The sequence below is a fragment of the Lepisma saccharinum genome, chromosome 11, assembly GCF_977018435.1.
Source record: "Lepisma saccharinum chromosome 11, izLepSacc3.1, whole genome shotgun sequence".
In the NCBI taxonomy this organism is placed as follows: domain Eukaryota; kingdom Metazoa; phylum Arthropoda; class Insecta; order Zygentoma; family Lepismatidae; genus Lepisma; species Lepisma saccharinum.
The window spans coordinates 75,096,493-75,116,173 of record NC_139239.1 but is presented as its reverse complement, the minus strand read 5'-3'; the positions used below and the strand labels follow the sequence as shown (position 1 = coordinate 75,116,173).

Sequence of the window (19,681 nt, the reverse complement as noted above, 5' to 3'; positions counted from 1 at the left end):
CGGTGTGGCATCATTTGGCATCATCGGTCCATATTTTTTTGAGGATCTTCATGGACGTGCGGTAACAGTTACTAGCGATCGCTATGTCCAAATGTTACATGACTACCTCTTTCCAAGGGTGAACAACGACATATGGTTCCAACAGGACGGGGCAACAGCCCACATGGCCCGCCGGTCCACGACTGTCTTGCAGTGTCATTTTCTTCGTTGATTGATTTCCCGATTTGGGGACATTCATTGGCCATCACGGTCACCCGATTTGGCTGCCTCTGACTTCTTCTTGTGGGCTACCTGAAAAGTCAAGGATACGTACAGCTGTGGAGGCGATCCCATTGGACATGCTGGAGCGGGTGATGCGAGCTTTCGTTCGCCGCCTGGAAGAATGTGCTGAACGTGATGGCGACCATCTGTCGTTATCTTCAAAACCAAGTAAAATGGCATATGTGGTATGTAATGGCATCTATTATTCTTTGTTTTCAATGTGTGTTTCAATAAATTATTCAATTTGTTTCGACGTTCTGTCCTTTTTATATCCTACTATTCATTCTGCCGGACCCTGTATATATGCACAGCATATTTTACAGATGAGAATTTTTAAGTAAGATATAGCACATTCATGGTTCTGGAAATTTGAAAACTCTAAATCAGCGGTTCTTCAACAGCGGGTCCCTCCCAGGGGTCCGCGAAACCCTCCCAGTGTTCCACAAAGGTTCGGAAAAATACTAAGACAAGAGTATTTACTATTTAATGCTAAGAATGGATTATGAGAGAACGAAAATTATACAAATTTACAGTGTCTATTTACTGAGGTAAAAGAAATTTAAGTAGATAAGCCGAAAACGTAGACATGTCTTAGCATCGCCAGTGCTCACAGCAACAGCACCCATGTTTTGGCTGAGAACTGCCTGGGATGGGGCTTGTGAGGAGAACACTTGATTGTTTGGCTCGGATTGCTTCGCGTTTGGTATGAACATCTCAAAAGTGTTTAGGAGGACTTACTCTTCATCTCCTATTTGACGCACACTACAGCTGATTTCATAATATGGACTGGTTGAAATGAGTTGGAGTTAGCACAGATGGAGCACGAGCAATGTCGGCAAGGCTTACTGGACTTGCAGCATGAATAAAAGAAATCGCCCCGTCGGCAACACGGTTCCATTGCTGCTTACACAGGTATCCACTAGTGGCCAAGAAGATACCAGAAGAGCTTCAACAGACCTTAAATTAATCAGTGAAAATCTTCAATTTCATCAAAAGCAAGTCACTGAATTCAAGACCTTTTGAGCAGCTCTGGAAAGAAATGGATAGTGAATATCATCAACTTTTGCTTCAGTGTGAAGTTCGCTGGCTGTCACGAGCTAAAGTTTTGTCTTGATTCTGGAAATTCAGAGATGAAATAAGAATATTTATCTTGGATAAGCAATTTCATCTCAGCGATTGTTTGAATAATTTTTCTTGGTTAGTCAAGTTAGCATACTTATCAGATATCTTCATCCACTTAAATAATCTGAACTGAAGTCTTCAAGGAGAAAAAGTAACCATCTTTTTAGTTGAAGATAAGATCGAAGCAATGATCAAAAAGTTGAGTTGTGACGTCAGCATATAGAGAATGGAAAATATGAGGAGACCTTACCATACTTGTCAAATTTTCTTCGTTCCACGGAAGAAGAGTTGTCAGAGCACAACATGAAACGCTTGCAGCAATCGTTCAGAGAATATTTTCCTGTGTCTGATGCAAGCTAAAATTGGACCAGGGATCCATTTTCAGTTACCGTGCATGAAGTAGAAGGGCTTACAGAAGCAGAAGAAGACCAACTCATGGAGGTAACAACAGACGGTGCTCTGAAAATGCAGTTCAAAGAAAATACACTTGCAAACTTTTGGACTTACTTACAGGATGATTTTCCTGGACTATCACAGAAGGCCATGAAGTATTAATGCCTTTCGAAACAACCTACTTATGTGAAAAATCATTCGCTGCTCTCATCTATCTTAGAAACAAGTACAGAAACAGTTTGGAAAATGTAGAATGAGAACTTAAGATTCAGGTTTCTACCATTAAGTCCGATATATCACGACTTGTTAGTGAAATCCAGCATCATCTCTCTCACACGAAATAAGATTAACAAGTAGTGTTGTGTCATCTCTTGTTAGTATTCATTATTAATACAAAAATTGTATTTTATATACTTTTGATTAATTGAATGTAATTTCTACAATTAATATTAAAATAAAATGCAAAAATAAAATAAAATGTGTGCGTTCATTTAATGTTCCCTTTCTTAAGTGATGATACACTAGAAATAAATATGTAAGATGCAAATTCCGGGCTTTAAACTTTGAGTTAATTCTTGGGGGTCCGCGAGGGCGAGTGATCTCTAAAGGAGGTCAGTGGTCTAGGAAAGTTCAAGAACCGCTGCTCTAAAAAATATCCTCAGTCCAGGAAAGTTTTGGCCAATATCAATGATTGAATTTAAATCACTGCTTCCTGCTGGTATTGGTATCAGCTCTATCCTATGCAACAATATAAGGTGTACACAAATTAATATTAGAATTTTAAGCACGTGTATTTTCTCTGTGATACTATACAATACAGTAATGAATCATACCTGAGATGGAGGAGTAATTCAACGAGTTTCGGTAACACATTTTATGGATTCATCACTGAAAATCACACGATTAAAAAAGTCTTCATCCTCCTCATCCAGCATTGGTACGGGCCACATGATCAGCAGGTTTTAGGGCCTGTAACAGCTGCAGGTGGTATGGTCTCGGTCGGAGTAGTTTTCTTAACATCGTCATGGTCGGCATTGTTAGTTCTCAACTTGCCCGCTGTATAGATTTCCTAGGACTCAGTACGAAAGCTCGGATGCATTGTTATGTCTTAATCTTCCTGACATAAACATTAATACACATGTCAAGAGTGGAACTTCATAAATAAGTATATTCAAACTGATAACAAGGTGGATTTATATCTTAATACATAAAATCATACATAAAGATTTATAAACTAGGTGCATTATAGTTGCTATGCACAGACTATTACATTGGCCATAGCTGCCAGTTCACCATGCGTAATAATGCATGTTATGGTATATAACACGTGTTCCACGTTCTCATCTGACACACCCAGTCACCTAGAATTGTTCTACGAATATTGTCAGATGGGGCACGACATCCAAATCTTCATCGATAGGCTCATTGGACTGTAATTACTGAGTAACACCTCGTGAATTGCAAGATACAATAAATAATAAAAAAAAAGCCTTCTGCTCAGGAGTCGCTGCCATTTTTACGACTAGCAGTGTCATGTCGCAGAGTTAGGAAACAAATTTGGGAATGTAGAATCAAAACTTTCACAGTTGCTCTTTCATTATACGTAAGAGACAACCAGCTGGGGTTACTTACTTACATAACCATACAAAAAACTCTGATATTTATTCATGTACACCCTGTATATTTGTATATCACATTTACATTAAGAAGGAATAAAGAGAAAAAAATACTTACATATGGCAGACTACAATGAAAAGCCTGTGCAGGAATGGCAGCAACTTCTAGGTCTACATGGTATGTTGAATATGCTGGTACTTGTACACAACATCCCACATCAATATTCAGTAGATCAAGCTCAGTATCGAAAAGAGAGCTGCAACAAGATGAAACATGTACATTAATATAAATTCATGTTACATTATTAAATATCTCTCAACATTTTTTTTTTGCAGCATAATGAATACTCTTACATGTCCCTGCCAATACTGACATATTTAAGCAATTTACAATTACCAATTACCTTAAAATGATTCATAATTATGCACTGTAATTTATCATGGACAAGCTGCTTGGTTATTCTTATTCACAATTACTAGAACTTCTCGTCATACCTAAGCTTATGGTTTGAGAAATGGTAAATGTTCAAGACACATAAAACATATGCACATTAACTTTGACTAATGCCACCATCCAACTCGAAATGCTTTTCAAGGTGTATCGTGTCAGTAAAAAAGAAAAAAATGTAGAACAACCACAAATCAGCATTTTTTGTGAACTCCAGAAAAGTATTAGCTTATGTAACCAACACTTTTTAGTATCAATACTAGTACACTAGTGTTGATACCAGCTCAGTCCTATGTAACATCAATGTATTTCAGAGATGTTGAATCCACGGCTTTCTATCACGATATGAAAACATCTTCTGACGATGCTGAATACCAAAGAAACAGTTGAACTTACTTTGAGTAGTTGCAATGCAAATCCAACACCTTCCCTCGAAAAGGAACACCTTCATCTAGGCCAACCACAAACTGGCCAATTTTGGGGATTCTTGTGAGTTGCCTTAGTTCCTTTTGTTTCAGCTTCAGCCTGCAAAATAATAATAAACAAAAAAATGTAAATGTAAACTTATTGAGAAGCATCTAAAGATTTGCTACACAAAGCAGAAAGATTTTCTTTTATACTATAATACAGATGTCACAACTAATCAGAAATCAGTTTTTTCCTACATGTAATAACAAAAAAGCAGGAATGGATAAATATGAAAATTTAACACATGAAAATAATGATAAAATATTCAACAATATCAAAAACTAGGGCCATGAATAAGTCATTTATAATTGAACCAAGACTATGAGGATTAGGCAATAATTTTATGGTACATATTTCAATTTAGGGGAGGAGGTACAGTTACGCACCAACTAACTAACTAACTCTCTAGCCTTCTTAAACCAATTGTGCATTTATTTCATTCGCCCGAATGGGCACTGCTACTAAAGAAAAAACCTGGGTGTATCAAGAGTATGAATTTCTCTCCATGTTGCAAGTGGAAGCATTTTTTTGTGTTGATTATTAAGCTGGACATGATGTTTGAAAAATATGATGAATAAGAATTTTCGGAATCCCATGTATTCCTTATGGGGAATCAACTTCAACATCAAGTTACGCCTAATCAAATGGAAGTTTTGACTTTCCACTTGGCAATTACTTCTTCAAACTGCCCTCTTCCCGTTCATATCTTTTTCTATTCCATCGGAAATTTGATATTCCCAAGAGAACAAATAAAATAATACTCCCATAAGCCCAATGCATTTCTCCTTGCCTCCTGGCAGTTCTGTCAAACTAGATGTGCATAAAAGAGCTAAATTTCATCTTAAATGGAGTTAAAACTGACTTTCAAGGAGCTAGATTTACGAAATGCTTCCTAGAGTAATGGTAGTTGTCAAAGGGGTCGGGCACTGCTATTACCGTTAACTCTAAATTGATGACAATTTATTCTTAGTTTTCACCATCTAGATCTCTGGCATCGCCCATCTCATGGTCGTATGAAATCGAAAATAAAGGATTCCATGATAACAATATTATGCCAATTTCACGTCAACACGGCACTATAAAAAAAAAGCAGCTGGAGATATAAGAGGGGGTGGGGTGATGCAGCCAATATAACAATATCTCGTCACGTGCAAAATGTATAATCATGTCAAAAGTTGGTCTATGTGAGCCGGAAACAGTGATGGCATCATAGTGGGGTACGGGGACAGGCACCCCAGTTCACAGCCAAACGAGTGCACGAAAGAGCCAGATCTGGCTCCAAGAGAGCTAAGTTAGCAACACTGCCATGGGGGGAAGAGTTTGGGAAGTGCAGCATGGAGACTGTTGCGCATGCCCTTAAATAAATAGAATTCAATAATTCATTCTATCCCACAATTTCATCTGAAAATTGACTGGGTTGTGACAAGTCAGCTCTTAAGCAATTATGATTTTAGCACAAATCAAGACTAGGGAATTGTGTAGTTGTTAAAGAAATACAAAATTTAATACCCCTTCCTTCATTGTACATGTATGAAATGGCATTATACAGGGTCTTTCTTTCCCCTTTGTGCACGTGATGCCCGAATGTCAACTCCCGTCAAATCGCGAGCGATATCTCCGCTATGGAAACCACTACCTTCGAAATGACTTCAAATTCTCAGAATTATAGTTACAATTACATTCAAAATAAGCACGTTAATTGTCACGGGGGATGTTGGTAATGTCCTCGTGCATCCACTCATTTTTGGCACGGTTTTAGGAAATTTGTGGGCTGATCCAGGAGATTTGTTTTAAATTGTATGCAATAATAGGCTAACGATTTGCCATAAAATGCCTTTTCTTGTTCCTTGGTAAGATAATGTAGGCATTTATGTTTAAAAACCGTCTCGTGACATTTCCGAGTGGTATTCATTGATTGATTGATCGAGTTGGTGTTTCAAGTCCACTTTATGCACAGTAAGGCTAATCGGGACTAGACCTACAGTTTAAAGTTGGATCCGAACCACTGTGCCTCCACCGGGTATGGAACCCGTTCATCACAAGGCGACGATGTTACCACTACACCATCGGGGATGCACAAAAGTTGTAAAGGAGAGAATGCATTGGTGCTGCATGGAATTATTTGCACCTTATTAAATCAATATTGATTACAGCCTGCAAAAAAATTGGATCCAAAAATTTTCTTGGTCGTTCCGCTTCGCTCGCAATATATCATTGTTCTCTACAATGCATTGTAAATTACCAGAACCACTATGTGCCTGAGTGAGTGGTATAGGTTTTTTTGGAGTGTTTCACAGGTATAGTATTCTTTTGTGACCGTTTTAGTCACAAGTGCTTCTTTCGAAGATAAACGCTTCTTCAGTGCCTAATCCATGAAAATGATGAAACATGTTCATCACATTTAGTTTGATTTTATTTCATTTATTTTACTTCGCTTTCTGTGACACTTTTGGCTAACAAACATCTATGCCCAGCAAAGGAATTGAACATGGGACCGCTGGCATTGCAGGGCGATGTGCAGAACGATTAGTACCTATTTTCTATTCTGTTCTTATTTGCCTGCTTATTTTGCGAGTTTTTAGTGCCTCTCAATCCTCATCCTGTTTACAAGCCCTTATTTAACCTCCCTTATATTTGTAATAGTGATGACCATGGATGGTGTAAATAATATAGGACACTGAAAAGTCTCATATAAAAATTATGTAACATTTTGAAAATAGTAATTAAACTTGTGAGAATTATTTCAGTCTATAAATGACGAAAACTTTTCTTAATCGCAGATACTTTATTTCTGCACTTTGGGCACCTGACAGCGGCCCGCTTCGCGGCCACCCAGACGGCTACTCCCGTCAAATCGCGTGTGATATCTCCGCTATGGAAAAGGTTTAAAATGACTTCAAGTTCTCAGAATTACAGTTACAAATACAATCAAAATAAGCACATAACTTTTCACAGAGGATGTTCGAAATGTTGTTCTCGTGCATCCACAAGTTTTTGACATGTTTTTCGGAAATATCCATTAACACGCAACGGTTCAGCTTCTGAAATTGCTAGTTTCTCTCCTGATATTCTCCTTCAGTTCTTCTAATGTGTGAAGGTTTGTTGTGTAGACTTTATTTTACAATTTCCCCCATAGATAAACACTTTACTAACGCTAACCGATAAGTCAGGGTGAGAAAAGAGGAACGGGAGAAGAAGCTACGTTAGTTTAGAGATTGAGATGTCGCGGGTTCGAGTCAAGAGATGAGCACGAAACACTTACCCGCATGTAGCCATGCACACTGAATTGGTTGATTTCACTAAATTTGGTGAGAAACTGGAAAATGGCACAACATGTGATAAAATGTGAGTGTGAGAAACATTGCAGAAATGCAAGGTTCTTAAAGAAAGTTAAATTTAAACAAGGCTGCAAATCTGAAACTTAGAAAGTACAACAATGGAACAAAAGCTCTCTCTCATTGTTGATGGAAAAGGACAGATGAAGGAAGACACTTCTTGTGATCAAAATGTGACGAAAGTATTTTAAAAAAAAATTAAATTTGGAAAAGGCTAGATATACATTTTCATAACGAGTTCAATAATGAACGAAAGGTGCCATTGTTGCTGGGAAAGGAGAGATAAAAGTCACAGTGTGTGATCAAAAAGTGATAAAAATATTGCAGGTTAGAGAGTTTCTTTCAAAGAAAATTAAATTTAAAAAAGACTAGATATCCTTTTTTCAAAACGAGTTCAACAATGGACGATAGGTCTCATTCTTGCTGGGAAAGGAGAGATAAAGTCACAATTTTTTTATCAAAATGTGATAATATAATAGGTTTTCTTGTTGTTTTTTCAAATAAAATAAAATTTAGAAAAAAGGCTAGATATCCTTATTCAAAATGATTTCAACAATGGAAGTAAGGTTCCATTGTTCCCTGTAAATGGAACTTTGCTTATTTAGAGAAGAATATTAAACATGGATCAATTACCCCACCACTAACATTCCCCATAATTCATTTACAGAAATTTAACAGACTCTCGTTCTCAATTTCTTCACAAGGTTTCGCACGGTATTTCTGTGTGGAACAGGCACACTTGGGAATTCTGTTGAAAATAGTCTACAAACATCCCTTCAAGAATTTGTAATCAGATACGAATCATACATAAAAATGTTTTGTTGTATTGATTGATTGAGTTGGTGTTTTAAGTCCACTTTATGTACAGTAAGGCTAATCGGGACTGGACCTACAGCTCAAAGTAGGATCTGAATCGCTATGCGCCTCCACCAGGAATCGAACCCGGGACCCCTTGATTACAAGGCGACAACGGTACCACTGTGCCATAGGGGAGGCCCTACGTTTTATTGTAATGTGTGCGTATGTGCCATTATTAAAACTATAGCAAAACACAAATAACACTTGGAACACTATACGCTTAATAAACACTGTATAAAACAATAGAAAATCGCAAGAACACTTGTAACACATAACCACTTTGAAAGTACGACTGGACTGAGATCGCGAAGTTACTGAAATGAAATGGGGTTAAGAAAGAAATCCACAAGTTATGCTCAAAGCCATGTGTTTCAGTTGGCACTCTGGCGCCACGAGCTGTTAGGAAACTTAAGTATGCTTTTAGCGTGTCTTGTTACCAAAGCTACGTGAAATTTCCTAAAAACATGCCAAAAACAAGTGGATGCACGAGGACATTTTCAACATCCCCCGTGACAATTAACGTGCTTATTTTGAATGTAATTTTAACTATAATTCTGAGAACTTGAAGTCATTTCGAAGCTAGCGGCTTCCATAGCGGATATATCGCACACGATTTGATGGGAGTTGGCGTCCGGGCAGCTGCCAAGCGTGCCACCGTCAGACGCACAAAGGGGAATGAAAGACCCTGTACATGAGAAAAAATATTACGCCACCCAGCTGAATAGAACATACACAACATATAACACCCAAAATAAACAGCTTCTAAAGCCATACTTCACCAGACTAACATTAGTTCAAGAAGGACTCGAACATATAGCAATCAAAACATTCAATAACCTACCAAATTATATAAAAGTAGAAAATATACCAGAGTATATGGTTTATATGGAGTAATAAATTCAAAATTCAAATTCAAGATCCCTCTTATGTTGCATCTGTTGTGTTGCAAGGTGATCCTGAAGTGATTGAATTCAGATTGTATGCTCTCCTGCTACTGCTGACTGCGAAGTGAGCAGTAGCATTTAGGTACAGGCATAGGCGCCGATTCCATGGGGCTTCGGAGGGGGGGGGGGGCAAGAGCCCACCCAATGTTAACTATGTGGGGGCAGAGCCCCCCCAAATAATAATGTATTAATTTGATTCTCTTGTAAAGTTTACTCTGAATTGTGCCACATGAACTTAACTTTAAATACCGCTAAACCATCAACTTTGGGGGGGGGGGGGGGGGGGGCTATGACCAGAGACAGCAAAACACATGACTTATTACTATAATTATGAGTATTGTTAAAATTTTTACTAAAAAGAGTTTCAAAAGACTATGTGCATGAACTAGGAGAGTGGATGGGACGTTCAGGCTACAAATGGCTCTCACATGACATTCAGAACGAGATCATTGATATATTAAGGAGATCTGTTTTGCGCTCTGTGGTAGCAGATATTAAAAGTCAGGAATATTTTGTTATTATCGTTGACGAAACTTGTGACATATCCATCTGTGGACAATTAATATATATTCTGCATACCAACTGTGAATAAAAATTTTGATATTTTTGAGGAATTCATGGGTTTTTATGAGATTCCGAACACTGAGGCCAAAACTTAAAAAAGGGAGAGAGTGAGTCATTCATTAACTTATTTCAGTGATCAGAGCACCCCCAATAATTTTGACAAGTCGGCGCCCCTGGGTACAGGTCTGTGTGCACACTACGTCCGAGGGTGAAATTCCTACTTTTTTACTTTTACTATAATTTGTTTCTTTAAGTTCTCAATCCCTATATTTTTAATTCAAGTCATTCATCATTTTGATTTTCCTTCAGTTTCCTTTAGTTTCAATGTCTCCTAAAAAACGTAATGCCTCATAAGACACGACCTGTTCAATTTTTACTCTTTACATCAACTACTTATCTTACCAAATCTTATGAATACTTCCTCATCTAATACACTAATATTTACTGCCTTTCCCCTTCCCTGCCAACGTTTAAAAAGCCACCAGGTCCACTCTTATCCCTCTTCCTTTACTCAATTCCACAATAATATTAAAATACATACGCTTGAGTTTTTGTTTTAAGTCTGCTTTACGCACAGATAAGTTAATGAGGACTGGACCTACAGTTTAAAGTGGAATTCAAATCACTATGTGCCTCCACCAGGTATTGAACCTGGAACCCCTTGATTACAAGTTGATGACATTAACACTATGCCATCAGGGAGGCTAAAATATAAGCTTTTCAACAAAAAATATCCATTGTATTTCGTGATGATTCATCCAATGTACTTACTGTAAGACATGAACTAAATTTTGATATGAAATCCTTGCATAACGTTGGACCCAGAAACTTTCAGGACTCGAACCATAAGACCATACAACTTCACAGATATTGTTTTCATTGACCATGCTTTCTGGTATAGTCAGGTTATCCAGAACTGAAACAGAGCCATCTCTGAAAGCATTATCACTCCCCTTAATTTGGATGAGACTAGAAGGCAGTGAGAGAGGGACTCCCTCCTCCAAAACTGTTCCATCCATTGTCCTCTTCATGATTTCACTACAAGAAAGAACATATAAAATAATATAAACAGGTAATACTCAACAATTCCACAACAGGAGCTATAATTTTATGTCATTAGGTTCGGAGGATTAGGTTTGGAGCTGATAGCAATTTCCAATGTGTTCTATCACTACCTTAGTGTGCATACGAAGGGTTTTTACTAATAAAAGTGGTGAAAGTACTCCAAGACAGCAAGTTCTTACTTATGGGGCCACACTTTGGGATCAAACCTCTGTTATTTGTGTTTTCCACATGCAGGAACCAATTTTATATTAGGTAAATCATCAAATGTTGATTTAAAAAATCAACATAATTCTCAAGGGGATACCGTGGGTAAAAGGCCCCATTTCATTTAGTAACAGTCTTGGCATGAAAGCTGGGGTAAACGCAACAAAAACACCATGGATAAAAATCACAAAAATGTTCTCTTTGTTGTAAGCATGGAATATAAAGGAAAGCAGCTAATTTCAAGTTACTGAATCGTTAATCTATACAATAATACAAGAACATTGCTAATTTATAAATGACACAACAGAATTAAATTCATTATTTTCCTGTAGTTTACGGTTATTACAAGCATAAGAAAACAGTTTTTTCTTTGTGACGTTTCAGGGAAAAAAAAAAAAAAATAGACTGGTTTTTTTTTCAGTTAAGTTGCTATATTACAACAATGTAACATTGACAACATCCATTATATAACAGATTCTTTTTGTTTAAAAATTACTAACCATTGTTATAACTGTATCTTTGGTCAAAATGAAAATAAATGTCTGATGAAAGGAGCGTGTGTTCTCCTGAAACGTCACAAAGAAAAAACTGTTTTCTTATGCTTGTAATAACCGTAAACTACAGGAAAATAATTCTATCATGCAAGCAATGCGTACATACAAGAAAAACTAGAATTAAATTCATACCTGTCATATCATATTTTACTGATGTAGATGCATGGCATTTCTAAATCATAATTATACTGTGTACTTGTGACAAATATAAACCTGTTGAAGGAATTAGGTTCCAAAATGACAGTGAGTTTTGGACATGTAGGTTACCTTTTCTTCGTCAGACTCTGATCACATGATTCCCATGTGCATTATGTAAAACTTGTTTTAAATATTTACTTAAATCGGTAACAGTTCGGTATATCAGAAACACATTTCTACAGAAGAAACTACTTACGGAAATGAGTTCCTGCAAGCTTTCCAACGTTCGTAGAGGTATTTTCTTGTTAACAGTTCGTTATATCGGAGACACATTAAAATCGGATATTTTGTGTTTTCCATGGTTCGTAGTTACCAATTGTGTATTGCGGAACATAGTTCAAGGTGGCAATTTTTCGCATAGAGAGTAGTTTTTGTTATTCATTTTTTCGCTTCTGTAACACACAATATGGCGGGCAGAGGTTGACTAGCGTTGTAGGTATGCAGTGTTTCCAACATTCTTGACCGCAAAATACCTACTATTGTGTTCGGCACGTGTGCAAATTGTACATTATGAATGGGTAGCTGACGGATAGCCCCACGAACAATTTCCAATAAGGTTAAGTTAGGTTTGGTTAGGCAAGCATAGTTAAAAAAAAGGGGGGGATTGGAAACACTGACAGGAGGTTATGTCATCAAACGTATGCAGCATCCGGTTCATGTAGCGAAAGCAATGGCACTTGTGCATCGGTGAGATATTTCTCTTGAGAAATACATGATTTCCCGGTCAAAAAGATTCCACGATGAAAGAAAATACCTCGACAAACGTTAGAAACCTTAGTGAAACTCAATTCCGTAAGCAGTTTCGGAGCGATTTTACAATACCGGGAGTTTCTCCAATGTTTCAAATTCGACATACTCACTAATTTTGCCCTCCTAGTCACGAATCTGCAGTTAAAATTTAGCGCTCATGCGTACAATTTGCAAAATAAATTAAATTAAGTGGTCTGCGATCGGCACAATTACTCATTATTTATTGAAAAATTTTCTGTTTCAAATACCTAAAAAAAGATATATATATATGATATATAATTGGCCCTGAACAATAATCTGGAGCGCAGAAAGAAGTATTTATGAATGTATAGCCATTCAAAGTTAAGACATTGCCATTTTAAATTTTTTAGTACAAATTTCCCTCTGATTCCGGGCTCCGCCCTGGGGTAATTGACCTACCGCCCCCTACCGCTACCGTTGCCCTGCCTCCGCTATGCTCCGGCTACCCAGCTTTCACTATAGTCCCTTTTTAAGGGCATGTTAGAAATTGGCCGGAGTCACCTGCCCCCAAATGAGCGCCAAATTGCAACTGCACATTCATGATTACAAGACCAAAATTAGTAAGTATACCGAATTTGGAACAAATTGGAGATATTTCCGTTATTGAAAATTAACATAACCTATCCTTACCGTCAATGATTCGTTGAACAAACATACAATCCACACCCAAATTTCAACTCCACATTCATGATTACGATACCAAAAGTAGTAAGTATACCGAATTTTAAAAAAATTGGAGATATTTCAGTTACTGAAAATTAACGTAACCTACCCTTACCGTCAATGATTCGTTCAACAAACATACAATTGACACTATGCAACATGCCATTTTCTCACATACAAATGAACGCTCCATGCAACTGGTATAACTTTCGACACAACACTCTAAGAACCGCACCGTTGTCAAACTTACCTCTATTCGAAGCCGCATTCCACAAGCTCTTCTCCCTCCATATCTCATCATCACTGTAAATAATTGCACCACATTAACCATCTTTACACTCCTTCCCTCCTCCATTCTTCCACAATCAATGATCTCCAACACCGATCAATGATATCCAAGTAACAAATTAACAATGTCGCAACGCTGTAGACAGCGTAACGAATACCGATCTTCAATTGTTCACATCATCAAATATGGCTATCATAATAGTGTATCGACAATCATACCGTTAATAATTGCACATAATTTCGCAATTTATATGTGCCAGCGCCAAATTTCAACTTCAGATTCATCATTAGGAGGCCAAAGTTAGTGAATATCTCGAATTTGAAAGTAATCGAGTGAACTCCCCATATTGTCAAATCATACCGTAGTTTCTTCTGTAAAAATGAAGAAATCATGTATTTTTCAAGAGAAATATCTCACTGACTCACAATTGCCATTGCTTTCTCTACGTGAACTGCATGCTGCATACCTTTGATGATGTAAGCCCCTGTCAGTGTTTCCCCCTTTTTTTTACTATGCTTGACTAACCTAACCTTATCAGAATTGGTTCGTGGGCTATCCATCAGCTACCCGGGCTATCCGTCAGCTGCCCGTGCATAATGTACAATTTCCACTGGTGACGAACACGATAGTAGGTATTTTTTGTTGAAGAATGTTGGAAACACTGCATACCTATAACGTGAGTCAAGATGTGGCCGCCATAATGTGTGTTACGGAAGCAAAGAAAGAAAGGAATAAAAAAAACACTCTGTATGTAAAAAATTGGGTTTGTTTTCGTGCAAAAAGCATAATGATAATGGCACCTTGAACTATGTTCTGCAATACAAAATTGAGATAAATGTCTGTTATATTGGAGACACATTTCTTCATTTTTACAGAAGAAACCACTTACGGAAATGAGTTTCTGTAGCATTTTGAAAGTTCGTGGAGGTATTTTCTCTCCATAGATGCTGCACAACAAGAAATAAGCACTTTTGATATAATAAACTTGCATTGGTACCAGTTAGATATGATGGAGACACATTTAACTCGTTTATTTTCAAATAAAAATTATTTCTACTTACCTCATATGCATAGCGCAACATTTTTCAAGTTGGGATCACTTTTTTTTAATGAAAAAAAGCGTTATTTTTAACATTATAATTATTTATTTGTCGTTGCTAATTTGGCGGCCAAATCTTGACTCAAGTTGTCTGTTGTCAGCTGATATGCAATATCGTTAGCTGATGTGCAGTGTTTCCAAACCTATGAACCTATAAATGCCGCACAAGCTATTCACAAAACGTTTTGAATCGAAAATTGTTCAACAAACCATTCATGGAAGGTTAGGTTAGGTTCAGTTAGGTTAGAAAAATTTAGAAAAATATATTTAGGTTAGGTTCAGTTAGGTTAGAAAAATTTAGAAAAATATATTTAAACAAAAAAAAAATTAACTTTCACTACACTTAAATGTATTGCATGCTATGAACCTATAAATGCCGCACAAGCTATTCACAAAACGTTTTTAATCAAAAATTGTTCCATTTCTTCCTTCACGATTCCATGTTCAATTAAAAAATCTCGTGGGTCTTCAATATCCGGGAACATTTTCACAACGCAACCTTGACCCGTCATCCTGTTAAACTACCGCGTGGTTGCTACACTGACAGGGGGTTACATAACCGAACGCATGGAACATTTGATTCACGTAGTCGACGGCAATGGTGGCACGAGCTGTCGTGCAACGGAGATGCATGAATGACGAAAAATACCTTACTTACAGGCCAAATAAGTTGCACGATTCGAAAAAACAATTTCCCCGACTTCAGAAAGTCCACAAGAACTAAATTCCATAGTAATTTCTCGTCTTTTCTCCAGTAAATTTCAAGAAATATGTTTCCGGCTTATCTAATCCTTACCCTTGCATTTTGTGCAAAGCGACAAGATTATGCCGTTGTTTCCATTATGTACCTGCAAATGGCACGAACATCAAAAGTGACGTGGTCTCGCCAGTGTTTCCAAACGTGCCTTTTTTTATGAGAATTTTTTTTTAACTGTGCTTACCTAACCTAACCTTGCCGGAAATGGTCCGTGAGGCTATCATGAATGGTTTCTGGGGCTATCCGTCAATGGTTTGTGGGGCTATCGCGAATGGTTTTTGGGGCTATCCGTCAATGGTCTGTGATGACATAATGAACACGAAAGTAGGTATTTTTCGGTTAAGAAGGTTGAAACACTGCATACCCACTCCAAATCGACAAAACACAAGCACGACGCGGGATGATCCACAGCTGTGCGCACCATATTGTATGTTTCGCAACGGAAGAAAGGAACCAAAAGAATTACTCGTAATGTGAAAAATCAAGGTTATTTTCATGTAAAATGCATAATGCATGTTCCGCAATACATAATTGGTAAGTACAAACCACCCAAAACACAAAATATCCGATTTTAATGTGTCTCCGATATAACAGACATTTACCTAAAATGTGTCTCCGATATAACTGAAAATATTCGATAGAAATGTGTCTCCTATATAACAGACAATTACCCCATGGGAAACACAAAATATCCCATTTTAATGTTTTTCCAATATACCGAACTAGTACCCTTAAATCCACTACTTTTATTTCAGTATTTCAGAATATACTTTAAGCTGCAATAAAAAAAAATGGTATGGTAATTGGGTACTACTTTACTATACCGGAGACACCTATCAATGATTTATTTCGCATTTTTTTACATTGCTAACCTGCATTGCGGAACATTTCTTTAGATGAAATAATGAATTTCTAACGAAAATAATGTCTATGTCTTACATTAACGAGTACTTACTGTTGTTCCTTATTTCCCACAAACCATCCACGGGTAGCCCCAAAAACCATTGTCGTTAGCACAAAAATTCACGATAGCCCCACGAACCATCACGGGGACGAGGTATGCCTACTAGGTTAGGTTAGTCTTGTTAGGTTAGGTTCCATTAGCACTCCTTTTGTTCAATTTAGCATATACGAGAGCGAATTGTGCTCTCGTGCAAAAAGCAAATGGCGGCAGCAGCAATAGCGCGTCTGAAATAGATTTTCGTAGAAAACCACATGCATTCCCATTAAAATGGATCAAAACTACATTCCCGAACATCAACAACGCTACAGAAAATGATTTGCGTAAGTACTTTCTCCTATACATTTGAAGAAATCCGTCTCCGGTATAGTAAAGTGTTACCATAATTTTATATTGATTAAAATTTCGGTAACCACCAAACGTCTCTAATTCCCTTATTTTCGTATTTTTCACATTGATACTTACATATTCTGCATTCGTAAGGATTCTTCTATTTCGCGTTTCGTTTTTTGCAGGCAAATAATCTCAATTTTCGAAATATGGAGTATTTTTATTTTCTTCGCTTTTGCTTGCGTTACACGCAATATGGCGGAGAAATCTTGACTAGCGTAGTCCATGATCAGTGGTTATGCAGTGTTGCGACCTTCTTCATAGAAAAATATCTAGGTACTAGTATGGAGAATACGTAAGTATGAATGTGGAAAATACGAAAATAAGGGAATTAGAGACGTTTGGTGGTTACTGAAATTTTAATGATATGGATAACAACATAGGCCTTTAGCCTAAAAATAAACTTCAGTCTGCTGACGTCAGAACGCAAGGTAGCAAGAGTGTTGTGCGATAAGTGATTGAAATAAAACAAAGCAACTGAAACCATTGGCGCGTGGATAGGTTAGTAGGGCCACGCAAAGGTTTCAATAGTGAAAAAGATAGCCCCACGAACCATTGGCGCTAGCCTCACGAACCATTGGCGCGTAGATAGGTCGAACCATTGGCGCTAGCCCCACGAACCATTGGCACGTGGATAGGTTAGTAGGGCCACGCAAAGGTTTCAATAGTTAAAAATATAGCCCCACGAACCATTGGCGCTAGCCCCACGAACCATTGGCGCTAGCCCCACGAACCATTGGCGCTAGCCCCACAAACCACTGGCGCGTGGATAGGTTAGTAGGGCCACGCAAAGGTTTCAATAGTGAAAAAGATAGCCCCACGAACCATTGGCGCTAGCCCCACAAACCATTGGCACGTGGATAGGTTAGTAGGGCCACGCAAAGGTTTCAATAGTGAAAAAGATAGCCCCACGAACCATTGGCGCTAGCCCCACAAACCATTGGCGCTAGCCCCACGAACCATTGGCGCGTGGATAGGTTAGTAGGGCCACGCAAAGGTTTCAATAGTTAAAAATATAGCCCCACGAACCATTGGCGCTAGCCCCACGAACCATTGGCACGTGGATAGGTTAGTAGGGCCACGCAAAGGTTTCAATAGTTAAAAATTGGTTTAGAAAAAAATATTCGTAGCCCCACACACCATTCTCGGATAGCCCCACGAACCATTCACGGATAGCCCCACGAACCATTCACGGATAGCCCCACGAACCATTCATAAATAGCCCCACAAACCATTCACGGATAGCCCCACGAACCATTCATGGATAGCCCCACGAACCATTCACGGATAGCCCCACGAACCATACATAAATAGCCCACGAACCATTCATAAATAGCCTTAGAGATACTGGGCGAAAGGGGGGGTTATAGCCCCCATCAACCTCACATTGAGCACGCCACTGATCCTGTGCACGTCATGTTGTCGCAAGTTCGTAATCAGAAATGATGAACAGTAACTCACGTTTATTTACGTTCTAGAACTGTTACACAGTTACAAAACCGCGTATTTGGAAACACTGACCGGTTGTTACGTCATGAAACGCTCGCAAATATTTGGTTCACGTAGTAGACGGACATCAAGGGAACAGTTTTCATGCATTGGAGTGACATTAATGTCTAAAATTACATGATTTACCGGCAAAAAAATTTCAACGAGGTGAAAACAAACTTCCAAGACCTTCCTAAAGTATAAATAAACCCATTTCGGTAAGTACTTTCTCCTGTAAAATTGAAGAAATACGTTTTGGGGATACGAAAATTTTACCTTATATTGTTAGGCTTGGCGTGTTGAATTTGGGACCGAGTGTAATTTTTGACTGTTACCATTTTTGACGTTTTAGTAAGGTTAGGCATGTTTTGTTAGATGCTGATAGTATTGTTACGTTGTTGTTAGGTTAGAAGTATCAGCTTTGCTGACCTCCACGTGTTTATTATTATTATTTTGCTTTTTGAGAATGCATATTGCTGTTTTTTACAAATAAAAAAGTGTTGAAGTAGCTGATACATGATACTCCTTACTTACGGGGTCCAAACTTTGGGATCAAATTTGTATCTCGTTTATTTGTGGTTTCCGGCCCTCAAACAAATGTTATGTTGAATGCAACATCGAAATGTATAAATTGAAAAAAAAAATCGATTTAATTCATTTTTATAAAGATACCTGAGTATTTACCAGAGACACACCACGGTTACATGTACCAAAATCTAAATCGAATCCACTGAATGCACAGAATCAACAAAACAGATCATATCCCCAATTTGCACTCATTTTCGTCTTCTTCTTCTTCGACCTGTAGGGGTGTGAGGGACAGAAATGGCGTCAAGGACGGCCATCTTTAACCAAAGGAAACATGGATGCGTTCCGAAAGTCATAACGAAACCAACGAAAGTAACTGGGCTCGTGAACCTGGTGAAATCAGTTATTTTACAGACTTATGGGACGCTCTAGACGAAAGCGCAGGCGCAGCGTTTTGTTTATAAAAAAATTCCGCATGGGGTCCAGCGGAAGCCATTTCCTTCTGACAGAAATAAACTCTGCTGCGGATACTGTTACTCATTTTAATCGGTTTACCAGTGCGTAGTTAGAGATCGGTTAGTTCATTGAACTCTCCAGCCTAATTATTGTCTATTTTTGTGGGAGCAGGAAAAGGTTTATTATCCATTACTCATTTTAATCACATGGTAAGAACAGTTGAGGCACACTCATCTTGTGCATGTTGCT

General features: G+C 38.0%; 1 protein-coding gene across 1 annotated transcript in view; it reads right to left on the bottom strand.

The window, feature by feature from the left end:
- The window catches only part of LOC145994927 (uncharacterized), a 108,690-nt gene extending 89,688 nt beyond the window's left edge, over positions 1 to 19,002 (bottom strand). Inside the window, exons 1-4 of the mRNA XM_083131424.1 lie at positions 18,983 to 19,002; positions 10,781 to 11,047; positions 4,237 to 4,365; positions 3,511 to 3,649 (exon numbers count right to left, since the gene is read on the bottom strand). Of these exons, the coding sequence (XP_082987550.1) occupies positions 3,511 to 3,649; positions 4,237 to 4,365; positions 10,781 to 11,040 (528 nt within the window). The 5' untranslated portion in view covers positions 11,041 to 11,047; positions 18,983 to 19,002. The remainder of the gene's footprint in view (positions 1 to 3,510; positions 3,650 to 4,236; positions 4,366 to 10,780; positions 11,048 to 18,982) is intronic.
- Between the last annotated feature and the right edge of the window lie 679 nt (positions 19,003 to 19,681).